This window comes from Mus caroli, unplaced genomic scaffold (assembly GCF_978045245.1).
Source record: "Mus caroli unplaced genomic scaffold, Mus_caroli_1 scaffold_10, whole genome shotgun sequence".
NCBI lineage: Eukaryota > Metazoa > Chordata > Mammalia > Rodentia > Muridae > Mus > Mus caroli.
In genome coordinates, this window is record NW_028227265.1 from 54,076,140 (window position 1) to 54,091,573 (window position 15,434).

A 15,434-nucleotide genomic window follows, 5' to 3' on the forward strand; every position below is an offset into this window, starting at 1 on the left:
TGTATCCACGTCCACCATTACCATCCTAAGACCAGGATGCTTTATGAATGATAATCTTTCATTTAAAATTTGAAGATAAAGAATGTCTCACGTTCTTAAGCTAAAACATGAAAATGAGGAAAGAACCCTCTTTGTTTGCTCTTTGCAGGACAAAAATAGAAAACTGTAGATGAATTAAAGCATCACCTGTTTACAAAATTCTTTGATATTGTTTTATTTTTTTAGCCATTTTTTTCTTTTCTTCAGTAAATGTTTTTATAATCTACGTAAAAATGCTATTGGTCATCTTAACCATATGTGCTTTCTTTCCAAGTCATCTTGAAAGGAAATATAGGAGAGAGGGAAAAAACCTCCCCATAAGCCTCTATGTTACCTGGACAGAACCACCCCTAAAATCTAGTCTGAAAACCTGTTAGCAATCCTCTACCTGTCCACCGGGCTGAATTCATTCTTTTCTTTCTGCTACCTACAGCATCTCTGTTAAGCTTTCTCTGCATTATATGAACAGCCAGACTTCAATAAAAAACTCAACCTGATATCTTCTTAAAAAAAAAAAAATCTGCCGAAATACAGGTTTACAAAAAACCTGAATCAGCATATCCTAAAGCACTTACTTGTCTGTCTGTCTGTCTGTCTGTCTGTCTGCATTCCCATCACACAGCAGCATTAACAACATGAAGCTAACTGCTGAGGTAGGAACAACCTACCAGCATAAGTTCTGGCTTTATGTGCCCCGGGCTGTAATTGGAGTACATGTTCCTGCCCTTACTTTCAAAGAGTGTTGATCTTTGTCATTAAACAGGACATGTTTTCATGTAAAAATGGGAATTAGGAAGTATTAGGAGACCTTTATCTTCTATCAGTTGCAGAAGAGACAATTCCCTGAGAAACAGTTAACCCTACTGAGAAAGGCACCATAATGAAAACATTATTCTTACTCAGGTTTATCACTGACAAGTGCTCATTTGTCCCTAAATCACTGTTAATGTTCCTCGGATCACAGGCTTCATAAAATAAACGAAGAATGATTTTTAAATGAATTGAGTTAACTTTTCTAGTTATTAAAAGTTTGCTGGATAGACTAAACTGTCTGTTTTATTAACTAGTCTTCCAACAGCCATGACTTTAGTTAACTAGCCTGAATCTTGAGTTAAATAGAGTGAAGATAGAAAAGGGAAATTTTTTAAATTAATCTTTCAATATAATAACTTTTTCCTTATAATTTGCATCTTCCCTAATCATAAATAAAACCAAACTTCTTGCCCTGAAGCTGTGCATGTTTCCCATTTGTTCAAATCTGAGACTTGAAACAGATTTAAGCAAAGAAAATGGTTACACCGGTCAAGGGTCTTCTGGTGTTAAGCACAATTTGTGACACAGCTTTTGGAAGGCAAGATATTCTTTAAAAGCAAAATAGGATTTCCTCCAATTTGTATTATTTATACATTGAGCCAATTACTGAAATTTTCTTAACATGTTGTGTTAATAAATTGCTGTAAAATAAGCCATCGAGAGAGCATTTAGGGGAATGCCAGGGCCAGGAAGCAGGAGTTGGTGGGTTGGGGAGCAGGGGAAAGAGGGAGGGGATAGGGGATTTTCAAAGAGGAAACTAGGAAAGCAGATAGCATTTGAAATGTGAATGAAGAAAATATCTAATAAAAGTATATTTTTAAAAAGAGAGCGTTTTAACAGAGAATATCTAAATTGTAAAAGTTCTCAAATATATGTGCTTAGGGCAGTTGGAGGTTTTATCTAAGGCCTTAGGGTAGCACACACACACACACACACACACACACACACACACACACACATAAACACAAACACACGCACACCCTTGTAAAAGTATCTGGAAGATGGTATGACTCAGTAGACTAATCCAGAAGAGTAGCTGACCCATATCCGGGCACACTGGAGAGCAGAAGCAAGGTTGCAAATCCTTGCATCTCAGCCGCATTCTGTGGAATCACCCTCACCGTCTGCTACGGAAAAACTAACCTTTAATTATTAGATTTTTAAAGGGAAAAATCTTAAGTTATTCTGTTCCCTAATTGCTGCAAAGGAGTTATTAAAATTCCAAACTTATGTAATATTATCATAAAATATGGCATTTTTTTCAAGAAAGACACAAATTGGATTTGAGCTTCTGCACTGTAAAACCCAGATGGTTTGCTTAGCTACTCAGACATCCTCCAGTTCAAAAGTTAATTGAACTGAAAACTAAAATTTTGATAATTGACATGCTTTGGGACTGGAGCAGAAAAATAAATTAGCCTCATGCATGGGGTATTAATGGGTTTGAGAAACCACTGCCGTTGGTCAGAGAATATGGTCAAAGAGGAAAAGAATCAATTTCTTTTTGTGTGTGTTTCTCTGTCTCTGTCTCTCTCTGTCTGTCTCTCTCTGTTTCTGTCTCTCTCCTTCCTTCCCTCACTACCCCTGACCCTCCCTCCTTCCCTCTACTCCTCTCCCTCCCTCTCTCCTCTCAATCTCTCTCTCTCTCTCTCTCTCTCTCTCTCTGTTTCTCTCCTCTGTCTCTGTTTTTGTCTATCTCTCTCCTTTCCTCCTTCCCGCTCCTCCCCTTCCTCCTCACCCCGCCCCCCCCCCCCCCCCCCCGCATTCTCTAGGTTAGATAATCCCACAGTACCTGGACTTCCTGAGATGCATCTCCTTCTCCATCTCCATTTGTTTACTCACGGATTCAATATCATTCATTATTTTACCCAGTTTAACTTTTTCTAGAATTAACAAAAAAACTTTGATTGTAAACTACTATAGTTTCCAAAAAAAAATGTACTTTTAGATTGAATTGCAAATTACAAACTTTTTTTTAAAATAGGAGACACGATATTATTCAAAAATTACTAGCACATCGTTACTCAAAAAACACATTTGAATGGTTTTCCCTTACCCTATGTTACTCTGACCTTTTGTAATTACTGAAATTTAGTGCTAGAAAGTAAACTGTAAACGAACAGCATATATCAAAAAAAGAGATCTTAGAAAAATGAACGCCAGGGCCAAAAAAAAATGGGAATGGGAGGGTAGGGAAGTGGGGGGGAGGGTATGGGGGACTTTTGGGATAGCATTGGAAATGTAATTGAGGAAAATACATAATAAAAAGATATTAAAAAAAAGAAAAATGCCTGCATCAACATAGCACATGCCCATGCATAAAAAGCACTTCTGTTCATATCACTGTCTTTATTATCATAAAATTTAGTTTATATAGGAGGCTCTGATGTTTTAAAATAAATTACCAAGTCATTAATTAACAGAAACAAAAATCTCCTCATTTAATAGGGTTAAGCTTAAGACAAAAGTAATATGTTTGTTTTTTACCAAGCACTTTTCGTTTCTCAGCTTAGATATATTAAAAGATACAGAGGCATATGATTCATACATCATAAAGACTATAGATGTCCGGCTTTGGGGTCTTAATGCCAACATAGACTGGAATGCACTAGAATGAATTATGTAGTTTAGTATGACACAGAACATTAAGTTAGAGAAGAAACTGATAACGAAATGCTAATATTTTTCTGATAATGTTCTGAGTACTGAGTCGCTAGAGTTGGCCTATGAATTACCTCGTGTGAGCCTCAGCATAGTGGCTTTTTGCAGAGTACTGTATTTGTACAGGAATGGGGGCAGCAGACTTCAGAACTACTGTTCGTAACCCACAGAAGTTGGACAGTTAAAGTTCTCTGCAGTGCCTTTTAACCAAATCATGTAAGATTGCTTCCAAACTTCAGAATACATGACATTTTACTCCTACAACTCAGTAAAGAATTAAAGGAGGGGCCAGATGACAATTAAGCATGACAAACTGCCAGAATATCTGATTAGCTTCCCTTAAACTGGGCAATGGACTTCCTGGCTGCTTCTGACAGTCATAATATGTTTGAACTTGTAACCATCTCTTTATGTAAAATCTTGCTTTTGAACTGACGTTATAAAACTTTAGGATTTTAGTTTTATAACTTTAGTTATAAATCAGTTAACTGAAATAATTAGAAGAAAGGAGATGGAGAAGCTAGAAATGAAAGTGGAGGAGTACTGAAGACCATTGGGGAATTTACAATAAAATCAGGTAGAACGTACATAGGACATGAGAAGAGCCAATGGGATTTGCCCTGCTCCCCTCGCAGGTCACATGACGTCAGGCTCCTACCCAGTCAGCATCATTCGTTCTAATGTCTTCTCACCTGTCTCTCTCAGAATACCATCAGAAGCTATTGGTGATGTTCCTCCACATTCTCTTTCTCTCCTTGACAACTTCCTAACTCTCTACTTCAATAATTTGATCCAACTACTGTGGTTATATTTATTGCCTACGTGTGTTTGGCACATAGGTTTATGCATCTTGCATTCACAATACTTGAGTTCCAATTCTGAGTAACCAGCTATCTCCATTCCAATCAGCATGGCTCTTTCAGAATTAACAATAGTACTTTCCATCTGGGAAAGCATCACAAATCAATTCCTTTTCAATCCCTTCCTTATACAATTATTCTTTAAATACTGCCCACGCTGTCCACTTGATCTTGCCTCCTGCAGGCCCTTGCCATGTACCTTACAAGCTTGGAACCTTACACAAGCTTCCTCAGTTAGATTCCCACCTTCAACCATATACCCTCCAATTTATCCTCTATACCTTTTATAAATATTTCACTTCTAAATTCTGGAATTCTAAATTATCATTGTGTTGTTTCCTAATATAATTTCACAGCTAGAGAACAGATTAAAGAACAGATTTTATATAATTCTAGATAGCTGAAATGTGTTGGTTTCTGCTTTATAAATCAATGTGCAGTCAATTTTTCACAATATTCTATATTTTTCTAAAAATATATATAATTAAAATCATTTAGAACACTGTTTTATAGTTATCTAATAAAACGTCCTTGTTTAGTTTTCAAGCAAACAAAATAACCCTGCTGACATCTGTGCGAACTTATACAAATGCATATATAATTCATTTTAAGAATCAATAAAAAGTACCTCATGATTTGATGTTTTATGCATAGCTACTTCATTGTACATATATGACATATAATACACACTGAAAAATATTTTTATTTATGTAATTTTTTATTCAGTGTCTCTTTATTAACCATGGCCGAGTTGGAACTCATTATGTAGACCATGCTGGTCCTTGAGCTCACATAGATATGCCTGCCTCCACCTTCTAAGGGCTGGGATTAAAGTCATGCTCAGCCACACACAATAACAAATATTCTTTAAGTGGGCATTTTATGCAGTTATCTAATGAACAACCTATATTCAAATCTATTAATTATTCCAAAAATATATGTTCCACATGCTTTCCCCTTGTCCACACTTAATCGAGCATCACATATGCCTCTTAGAGCAGCTCTAATCTGGAGCTACCCTGTCCATAATGATACTCAAGAGCACATAACTCCAACATGCCTCTTATGCTGCTTATATTAAGATATACTATGAGCATTGAATATATTCTGGGTTTCTAAGATTCATGATAAAGACATTCTAATTGCTAGTTTTAAGTTAACTACATGCTTAAATAATTTTCTCTTGTGATATTAAATTATAACATTGGCATTAATTTTGCAGATTTTTTAACATGGCTACTGAAACTTTAAATTACATTTGCAGTTTACACAGTCATTCAGCTATGCAGCACTGACCTAGAATGTTCATGTCAACTAGTTACATTGTTTTGGAAGAATATGCACTTTTCTTAATTTGTGTGTAGAAGGGCACACAGATAAGGATAGGTGCATTTGGCCATGTGAGCACATGTAAGGGCCACAGATAATAATCACATTTATAGATACTCCACTCTATTTACCTACCTACCTACCTACCTACCTACCTACCTACCTGAGATGAAATCTCTCACTGAACCTAAAGTTAGTCATTGCAGCTACACTGACTGGCCAGTGAGCATCCAGAATCTGCTTGTCTCTGAAAGTTTAGAGGGTCACTAAAGGGCCCAGCCTTTAAGTGGATGCTGTGAGCCCTAACTCAGGTCTTCCACTTTACTCACTGAGAATTCACCCTGTCCTTGAGAGAACACCCCTAAAGACAATCTGCATTCTAGTTATTTTCCCGTGATTTCCCTAAAATTAAATTAAAATTTGACAATAGCATTGCATCATCCCACTAAATCATTTCAGAGGCTGCTGTTAAATGTGACCCTTTGATTAAGGTATAACTGACAAGTCTTCCTTCTACAAGGAAGCATTTTTGATTGCTATCAATCTCTGGCTGATACTCTAACATATAAATGAATTAATCCAAAATGTCTTTTTGAAAGACAATTAAGTATCCACTAATAACTTGTGCCAAAACACTCACTAGTAGAATTGTGCTGTAATTCTATTATATAATAATCGTTTATAAGCTGGCTTCCTCTGTAAGAAAAATGTCATCATTTGCTCTCATTTTGAATATTACTATGGACATATTAATTTCTTTTTGTATTTGTATCACAATTCTTTTCTATGTTCACAATGCCAAAAACTTGCAGATTAGGCCAAGCAGAGCCAAGGCAGCCCCCATACCATGCTGTCCATCACCATGGTCTCTCACTGTTGCTTGCTCACTGTTCCTTTCCCTTCCCCACATCCGACATGGAATCAGGGCTGCATGAAGCAGTGCTCAGCACCTCTTCTAATAGGCTTTCCCCCACTCTACTTAGTTTCTTTGCTAGAAAAGTCAGAAGTTCATTTCTACTAAAACTCAACACATTCTCCAGAGTTCCACCTTTCATCTTTCTTCTTTACCTCTGTGCTTTTTCCTGCCCTGTGCTTTCTAGTTTACTAATTCTACTTTCAGTATCATACTTAAACTCCTACAGGTTCCTTTAGTTCCTCATCAAACCTTCTCAGCTAGATCTATAGTCTGTTGCTCATTCATCTGTGTGTGTGTGTGTGTGTGTGTGTGTGTGTGTGTGTATGCATATATATTGACCTCAGTTGTTTTTATCCTTTACCTGATAATTTATGTATCTATGGTCTTTGTGAGGAGAAGATAACTCAACTCTCCCCTGGTGACTTACTTCCTTATGAGATTTAATTTCTTACATTGCAAACTCATATTCTATACAAATAATGATTATTTACAACTAATATTTCTTAAGAATGAAAATTATTTATACATATTTCATAGAAATTTGAATACATGTGCTGAATATAAGGTGTAATTAAGATATAGCCCTGTAAATATATCTGTGTTTGCTTCTTGCAGGCAGTTGATGGCATTTTCAACTATAACTTTAATTTCTCACATTATAGATTTTTAAAATACTGATAATATGAATTCTGACTCAATCCTGGGGTGGTTATGAATTCTATAATTTTCTTTTTTTTCTAGGAGTTAAGGCAAAAACAATAGCTTCTTTTCACCCTCTACAAGTGAGTTTATGTATTGTTGTTATTGTTGTTGTTGTATTGTTGAAGTTGCTGATGCTGTTTTTCTTTCTTTTCTTTCTTTTTTGTTTTGTTTATGTCTTGATCTTTTACTAATATCATCCTGCAAATGTGAAAGATCAGCTCAAAGAGCATCTTACTTAACCAACCAGCTTACATGGGCCACAGGTATTTTCTCTGAACATTGCTCATTTAAGGGCCAAGGCAATTGGGAGCTAAAGGCCACCTGAGACACACAGGACTTCACCAAACTTCAAATGCTGACCCTGCCCTAAGGTGATACTCTGCATTTGCTCTGTTTTCTCCACTTGTACTTTTCAGGTGCTCTGTAAAAACAATGTGCTGAATAAAGAAATGCCTGAGATACTTTCTCATGTTGCTAGTCATTCACATTTCCACACTGCACCCACAGGATCTGAGCCATGGCCTAACCTACAGTATTCACCTGACCCTCCTTACTTTTATAATAACGAGAGCTTTAGAATAGTGTTGACTGGGAATTCTTTACATTGAATCATCTGCACACCTAATTATAAAACAGCACATTTGTTAAACATTTAGTATAAAAAAATCAATAAATGAAATATTTAAAACTTCTTATTCAGTTATGTTATCTTAATATTACGTTTGCCAATGACATAGACTAACTGCTTTCATTTTCCCCAATACTCCAGATACACATGCATACATACTTACTTCAACCTCCTTCAAAGGGAAAAATACTCATTTCTCCCTGACAATTGTAAAGAATATTTATTCTTCTCCACCCCACCCCTTGCCCCCACCACAGGAGTTCCCATTTATAATGTAAAAAACAGTTTCAAGAATTAAACTGAGTCAATGTCACTAAGACTTAGTTTTCTAAAATCAGTTTGAATGGTTTGGGAGTAAGATACCATGAAGGAGCTGTGCTCTCCATAGCATGTATCACCCATTCAGGAAATCATCATAGAGGAGACAGCTTGTGGTAAAGACAAGAGGGCTACAAGAACTTTGAGGTCTCTTTTCTTCAGAGATGGCTTTATAAAAATCTTATATTAGTTAAATCAGATCTTTTTCATGCAAGAAGACGAGATACTATTTACAGATTATAAAATAGTCTTTCATGTTTCTCTCTTCTCAAGACCTGCTACTTAAATTGTATTCCATGTCATACAAAGTAATTTTAATAAAATGTAGAACTTAAAAATGTTACAAATTTTATAGACAGATTCATTAGTCAAGAATGACAGATTGTGATTTACTGACATTTCACATTCCACTGTGTGGGCTGGATGGATGTCATATGATTTTCACTATTGGAATTTCTAGCACATGTGTGTTATACAGAATGCCAATTCTCCACTAGACAGTGAACTCTTTGGTGGTTTCCTGAGGACAGAGATTGCTTTTATACATCTCCAGTTACTCATTCAGTATTCAAAATAGTTGTTGAATGACTATCTTATGACAGGCCATTGGGTAGGTACTAGGAATACAGTAACTAACCTTGAGTTTAGAACTCTTTAATTCTAGTCAATAAAATCACTTACATATAACTTAATGATTCCAATGGAAGCACTACGAAGCTATTTTCATTGTCTCATAAACACAAGACAGAGAATGGCATGTATCCTTTAGCTTTGTAATCAAGATCACAAGCATTCCCAAGTGAGAGAAGAAGTAAGAATAAGTTGATCTTCCAAGAATCATCCTCTCCAACAACAAAAAATAGAGCTACAGTTCAGTTACTCAGATCTGAGCTTCAGTTCAGATGCTCTGAGGTCACCTAACTAAAGAGTCATAGTATGCCCTCCTAGTAAAAATCCTCTGATGCCTGTCTTTAATTAAATCATGATAGGAATCTAGGTGAGTGTTGCCTTTGAGAATCACACTTTCATATATCATTATCATTGATTCCAGAGAAAGGAATTCTTGAATGTGGATTAAAGGTCACTGAACAGTTGATAACCATGAAAGTCAAAAACAGAGACTCAAGGTGCGAGAAGCTGGTGTGGCCGCATGGGCCAAGATGTTTACTGCCTTGCCAGAGCATGCGCAGTGAGGCTGCATGTGTGGGCTGCCTGCCAGGATGGACTGTTCCTCATGATCCAGACCTGTCAGCCTGTCGGTGACCGACCTGAGTTTGTGTCTGGAGTGTGTGTGAATTCTGATTGGATGGGGTGGGGTGGAGCTAGATGAGGTCAGTCTGTGTGAGTATAGGAAGTTTTGTTTTTTAGCCCTTGCCCTAAGTAGAAGCTAGTAGTAGTAAGAGAAGCTGTTGTAAGGGGAGTTGTTGTAAGAAAAGCTGCAAGAAGGAGAACAAGTAAAGAAGCTGTTGCTAGAACCCGACTTGGTGTTGATAAACATGAAAGTCAAAAACAGAGACTCGGCAGAGGTGAGAGTGAGGACCACAGAGGCAGACAGCTTCTGGGACAGGCGGGAGCCACAGAGCCGCTGAGGCAGCACCCTTTTGGGGCCGCAGACATCCGGCACCCTCCCAGCCAGAGGACAGTGATCTGCCCTGCAGGGAGCTCCATCTTGGCTCCGGGACTCCGCCGAACTTAGTCTGCAGAGGTGAGAGTGAGGACCACAGAGGCAGACAGCTTCTGGGACAGGCGGGAGCCACAGAGTCGCTGAGGCAGCACCCTTTTGGGGCTGCAGACATCCGGCACCCTCCCAGCCGGAGGACAGTGATCCACCCTGCAGGGAGCGGCCATCTTGGCTCCGGGACTCCGCCGAACTTAGTCTGCAGAGGTGAGAGTGAGGACCACAGAGGCAGACAGCTTCTGGGACAGGCGGGAGCCACAGAGCCGCTGAGGCAGCACACTTTGGGGGCTGCAGACATCCGGCACCCTCCCAGCTGGAAAACTGTATTCTGCCCTGCACAGGAGCCCTCTGCCTCAGGAGCAGGGAGCACATCTTGGATCCAGGACTCCTCTGAACTTAGGAACGTAGTCTGCACAGCTGAGAGTGTGCACCACAGAAGCTGACAGCTTCTGTGACCTGCCAAAGCAACACAGCATCTGGGAAAGGTCCTGTTTTCGGCCTTTTTCTTCGGCCAGGAGAAGGTCCAAATGCCAGATATCTGTACACCTTCCCTTTAAGAGAAAAGCTTATCAGCAGGGAGTGCTCTAACCACTGAAACTCAGAGGAGAGAGCCTGTCTCCCAGGTCTGCTGGCAGACGATACTCAGAATCACCAGAAGAACAACCTCTGAACAGAGACAACTATAACAACTCCAGAGATTACCAGATGGCGAGAGGTAAACGTAAGAATCTTACTAACAGAAACCAAGACCACTCACCATCATCAGGACCCAGCACTCCCACTTCGCCCAGTCCAGGGCACCCCAACACACCTGAAAAGCTAGACCGGGATTTAAAAGCATATCTCATGATGATGATAGAGGACATCAAGAAGGACTTTAAAGAACTACAGGAGAACATGGCTAAAGAGTTACAAGTCCTTAAAGAAAAACAGGAAAACACAACCAAACTGGTAGAAGTCCTTAAAGAGAAACAGGAAAACACATCCAATCAGATGATGGAAATGAACAAAACCATACTAGACCTAAAAAGGGAAGTAGACACAATAAAGAAAACCCAAAATGAGGCAACACTGGAGATAGAAACCCTAGGAAAGAAATCTGGGACCATAGATGCGAGCATCAGCAACAGAATACAAGAGATGGAAGAGAGAATCTCAGGTGCAGAAGATTGCATAGAGAACATCGGCACAACAATCAAGGAAAATGGAAAATGCAAAAAGATCCTAACTCAAAACATCCAGGAAATACAGGACACAATGAGAAGACCAAACCTACGGATAATAGGAGTGGATGAGAATGAAGATTTTCAACTCAAAGGACCAGTAAACATCTTCAACAAAATTATAGAAGAAAATTTCCCAAATCTAAAGAAAGAGATGCCCATGAACATACAAGAAGCCTACAGAACTCCAAATAGGCTGGACCAGAAAAGAAATTCCTCCCGACACATAATAATCAGAACAACAAATGCACTAAATAAAGATAGAATACTAAAAGCAGTAAGAGAAAAAGGCCAAGTAACATATAAAGGCAAGCCTATCAGAATTACACCAGATTTTTCACCAGAGACTATGAAAGCCAGAAGATCCTGGACAGATGTTATACAGACACTAAAAGAACACAAATTCCAGCCCAGGCTACTATACCCAGCCAAACTCTCAATTAACATAGATGGAGAAACCAAAGTATTCCAGGACAAAACCAAATTCACACATTATCTCTCCACGAATCCAGCCCTTCAAAGGATAATAACAGGAAAAAACCAATACAAGGACGGGAACCAAGCCCTAGAAACAACAAGAAGGTAATCCCTCAACAAACCTAAAAGAAGACAGCCACAAGAACAGAATGCCAACTTTAACAACAAAAATAACAGGAAACAACAATTACTTTTCGTTAATATCTCTTAAATTCAATGGTCTCAACTCCCCGATAAAAAGACATAGACTAACAAACTGGCTACACAAACAAGACCCAACATTTTGCTGCTTACAGGAAACTCATCTCAGAGAAAAAGATAGACACTACCTCAGAATGAAAGGCTGGAAAACAATGTTCCAAGCAAATGGTATGAAGAAACAAGCTGGAGTAGCCATTCTAATATCTGATAAGATTGACTTCCAACCCAAAGTCATCAAAAAAGACAAGGAGGGGCACTTCATACTCATCAAAGGTAAAATCCTCCAAGAGGAACTATCAATCCTGAATATCTATGCTCCAAATACAAAGGCAGCCTCATTCATTAAAGAAACTTTAGTAAATCTCAAAGCACACGTTGCACCTCATACAATAATAGTGGGAGACTTCAACACACCACTTTCACCAATGGACAGATCATGGAAACAGAAACTAAACAGGGACACAGTGAAACTAACAGAAGTTATGGATCAAATGGATCTGGCAGATATCTACAGAACATTTTACCCTAAAACAAAAGGATATACCTTCTTCTCAGCACCTCATGGTACCTTCTCCAAAATTGATCACGTAATTGGGCAAAAAACAGGACTCAACAGATACAAATATATTGAAATTGTCCCATGCATCCTATCAGATCACCATGGACTAAGGCTGATCTTCAATAACAAAATAAATAACAGAAATCCAACATTCACGTGGAAACTGAACAACACTCTTCTCAATGATACCTTGGTCAAAGAAGGAATAAAGAAAGAAATTAAGGACTTTTTAGAGTTCAATGAAAATGAAGCCACAACATACCCAAACTTATGGGACGCAATGAAAGCATTTCTAAGAGGAAAACTCATAGCTCTGAGTGCCTCCAAAAAGAAACTAGAAAGAGCACACATTAGCAGCTTGACAACACACCTAAAAGCACTAGAACAAAAGGAAGCAAATTCACCCAAAAGGAGTAGACGGCAGGAAATAATCAAACTCAGGGGCGAAATCAATCAAGTGGAAACAAGAAGAACTATTCAAAGAATCAAACAATCAAGGAGCTGGTTCTTTGAAAAAATCAACAAGATAGATAAACCCTTAGCTAGACTCACTAGAGGGCACAGGGAAAGCATCCTAATTAACAAAATCAGAAATGAAAAAGGAGACATAACAACAGATCCTGAAGACATCCAAAACACCATCAGATCCTTCTACCAAAGGCTATACTCAACAAAACTGGAGAACCTGGATGAAATGGAGAAGATCCTAGACAGGTACCAGGTACCAAAGTTGAACCAAGATCAGGTTAATGATCTAAACAGCCCTATATCCCCCAAAGAAATAGAAGCAGTCATTAATAGTCTCCCAACCAAAAAAAGCCCAGGACCAGATGGGTTTAGTGCAGAGTTCTATCAGACCTTCAAAGAAGATCTAATCCCAGTTCTTCACAAACTATTCCACAAAATAGAAACAGAAGGTACTCTACCCAACTCATTCTATGAAGCCACAATTACTCTGATACCTAAACCACAAAAAGACCCAACAAAGATAGAAAACTTCAGACCAATATCCCTTATGAATATTGATGCAAAAATACTCAATAAAGTTCTTGCTAACCGAATCCAAGAACACATCAAAACAATCATCCATCCTGACCAAGTAGGTTTCATCCCAGGGATGCAGGGATGGTTCAATATACGGAAATCCATCAACGTAATCCAGTATATAAACAAACTCAAAGACAAAAACCACATGGTCATCTCGTTAGATGCGGAAAAAGCATTTGACAAGATCCAACACCAATTCATGATAAAAGTCTTGGAAAGATCAGGAATTCAAGGCCCATACCTAAACATGATAAAAGCAATCTACAGCAAACCAGTAGCCAACATCAAAGTAAATGGTGAGAAGCTTGAAGCAATCCCTCTAAAATCAGGGACTAGACAAGGCTGTCCACTTTCTCCATACCTATTCAACATTGTACTTGAAGTCCTAGCCAGAGCAATTCAACAACAAAAGGAGATCAAAGGGATACAAATTGGAAAAGATGAAGTCAAAATATCACTTTTTAGAGATGATATGATAGTATATATAAGTGACCCTAAAAATTCCACCAGAGAACTCCTAAGCCTGATAAACAGCTTCAGTGAAGTAGCTGGATATAAAATTAACTCAAACAAATCAATGGCCTTTCTCTACACAAAGAATAAACAGGCTGAGAAAGAAATTAGGGAAACAACACCCTTCTCAATAGTCACAAATAATATAAAATATCTTGGCGTGACTCTAACTAAGGAAGTGAAAGATCTGTATAATAAAAACTTCAAGTCTCTGAAGAAAGAAATTATAGAAGATCTCAGAAGATGGAAAGATCTCTCATGCTCATGGATTGGCAGGATCAACATTGTAAAAATGGCCATCTTGCCAAAAGCAATCTACAGATTCAATGCAATCCCCATCAAAATTCCAAATCAATTCTTCAACGAATTAGAAAGTGCAATCTGCAAATTCATCTGGAATAACAAAAAACCTAGGATAGCAAAAACTCTTCTCAAGGATAAAAGAACCTCTGGTGGAATCACCATGCCGGACCTAAAGCTTTACTACAGAGCAATTGTGATAAAAACGGCGTGGTACTGGTATAGTGATAGACAAATAGACCAATGGAATAGAATTGAAGACCCAGATATGAACCCACACACCTATGGTCACTTGATCTTCGACAAGGGAGCTAAAACCATCCAGTGGAAGAAAGACAGCATTTTCAACAAATGGTGCTGGCACAACTGGTTGTTTTCATGTAGAAGAATGTGAATCGATCCATTCCTATCTCCTTGTACTAAGGTCAAGTCTAAGTGGATCAAGGAACTTCACATAAAACCAGAGACACTGAAACTTATAGAGGAGAAAGTGGGGAAAAGCCTTGAAGATATGGGCACAGGGGAAAAATTCTTGAATAGAACTGCAATGGCTTGTGCTGTAAGATCGAGAATTGACAAGTGGGACCTCATGAAACTGCAAAACTTCTGCAAGGCAAAAGACACCATCAATAAGACAAAAAAACCACCAAGAGATTGGGAAAGGATCTTCACCTATCCTAAATCAGATAGGGGACTAATATCCAATATATATAAGGAACTCAAGAAGGTGGACTCCAGAAAGTCTAATAACCCCATTAAAAAATGGGGCTCAGAACTGAACAAAGAATTCTCACCTGAAGAATACCAAATGGTAGAGAAGCACCTGAAAAAATGTTCAACATCCTTAATCATCAGGGAAATGCAAATCAAAACAACCCTGAGATTCCACCTCACACCAGTCAGAATGGCTAAGATCAAAAATTCAGGTGACAGCAGATGCTGGCGAGGATGTGGAGAAAGAGGAACACTCCTCCATTGTTGGTGGGATTGCAAGCTTGTACAACCACTCTGGAAATCAGTCTGGCGGTTCCTCAGAAAATTGGACATAGTACTACCGGAGGATCCAGCAATACCTCTCCTGGGCATATATCCAGAAGATGTCCCAACCGGTAAGAAGAACACATGCTCCACTATGTTCATAGCAGCCCTATTTATAATAGCCAGAAGCTG

General features: G+C 38.5%; 1 protein-coding gene across 1 annotated transcript in view; it reads right to left on the reverse strand.

The window, feature by feature from the left end:
- Iqcm (IQ motif containing M) overlaps positions 1–15,434 on the reverse strand; it is a 513,003-nt gene that overhangs the window by 322,945 nt on the left and 174,624 nt on the right. Inside the window, exon 6 of the mRNA XM_021170291.2 lies at positions 2,645–2,735. Within this exon, the coding sequence (XP_021025950.1) occupies positions 2,645–2,735 (91 nt within the window). The remainder of the gene's footprint in view (positions 1–2,644; positions 2,736–15,434) is intronic.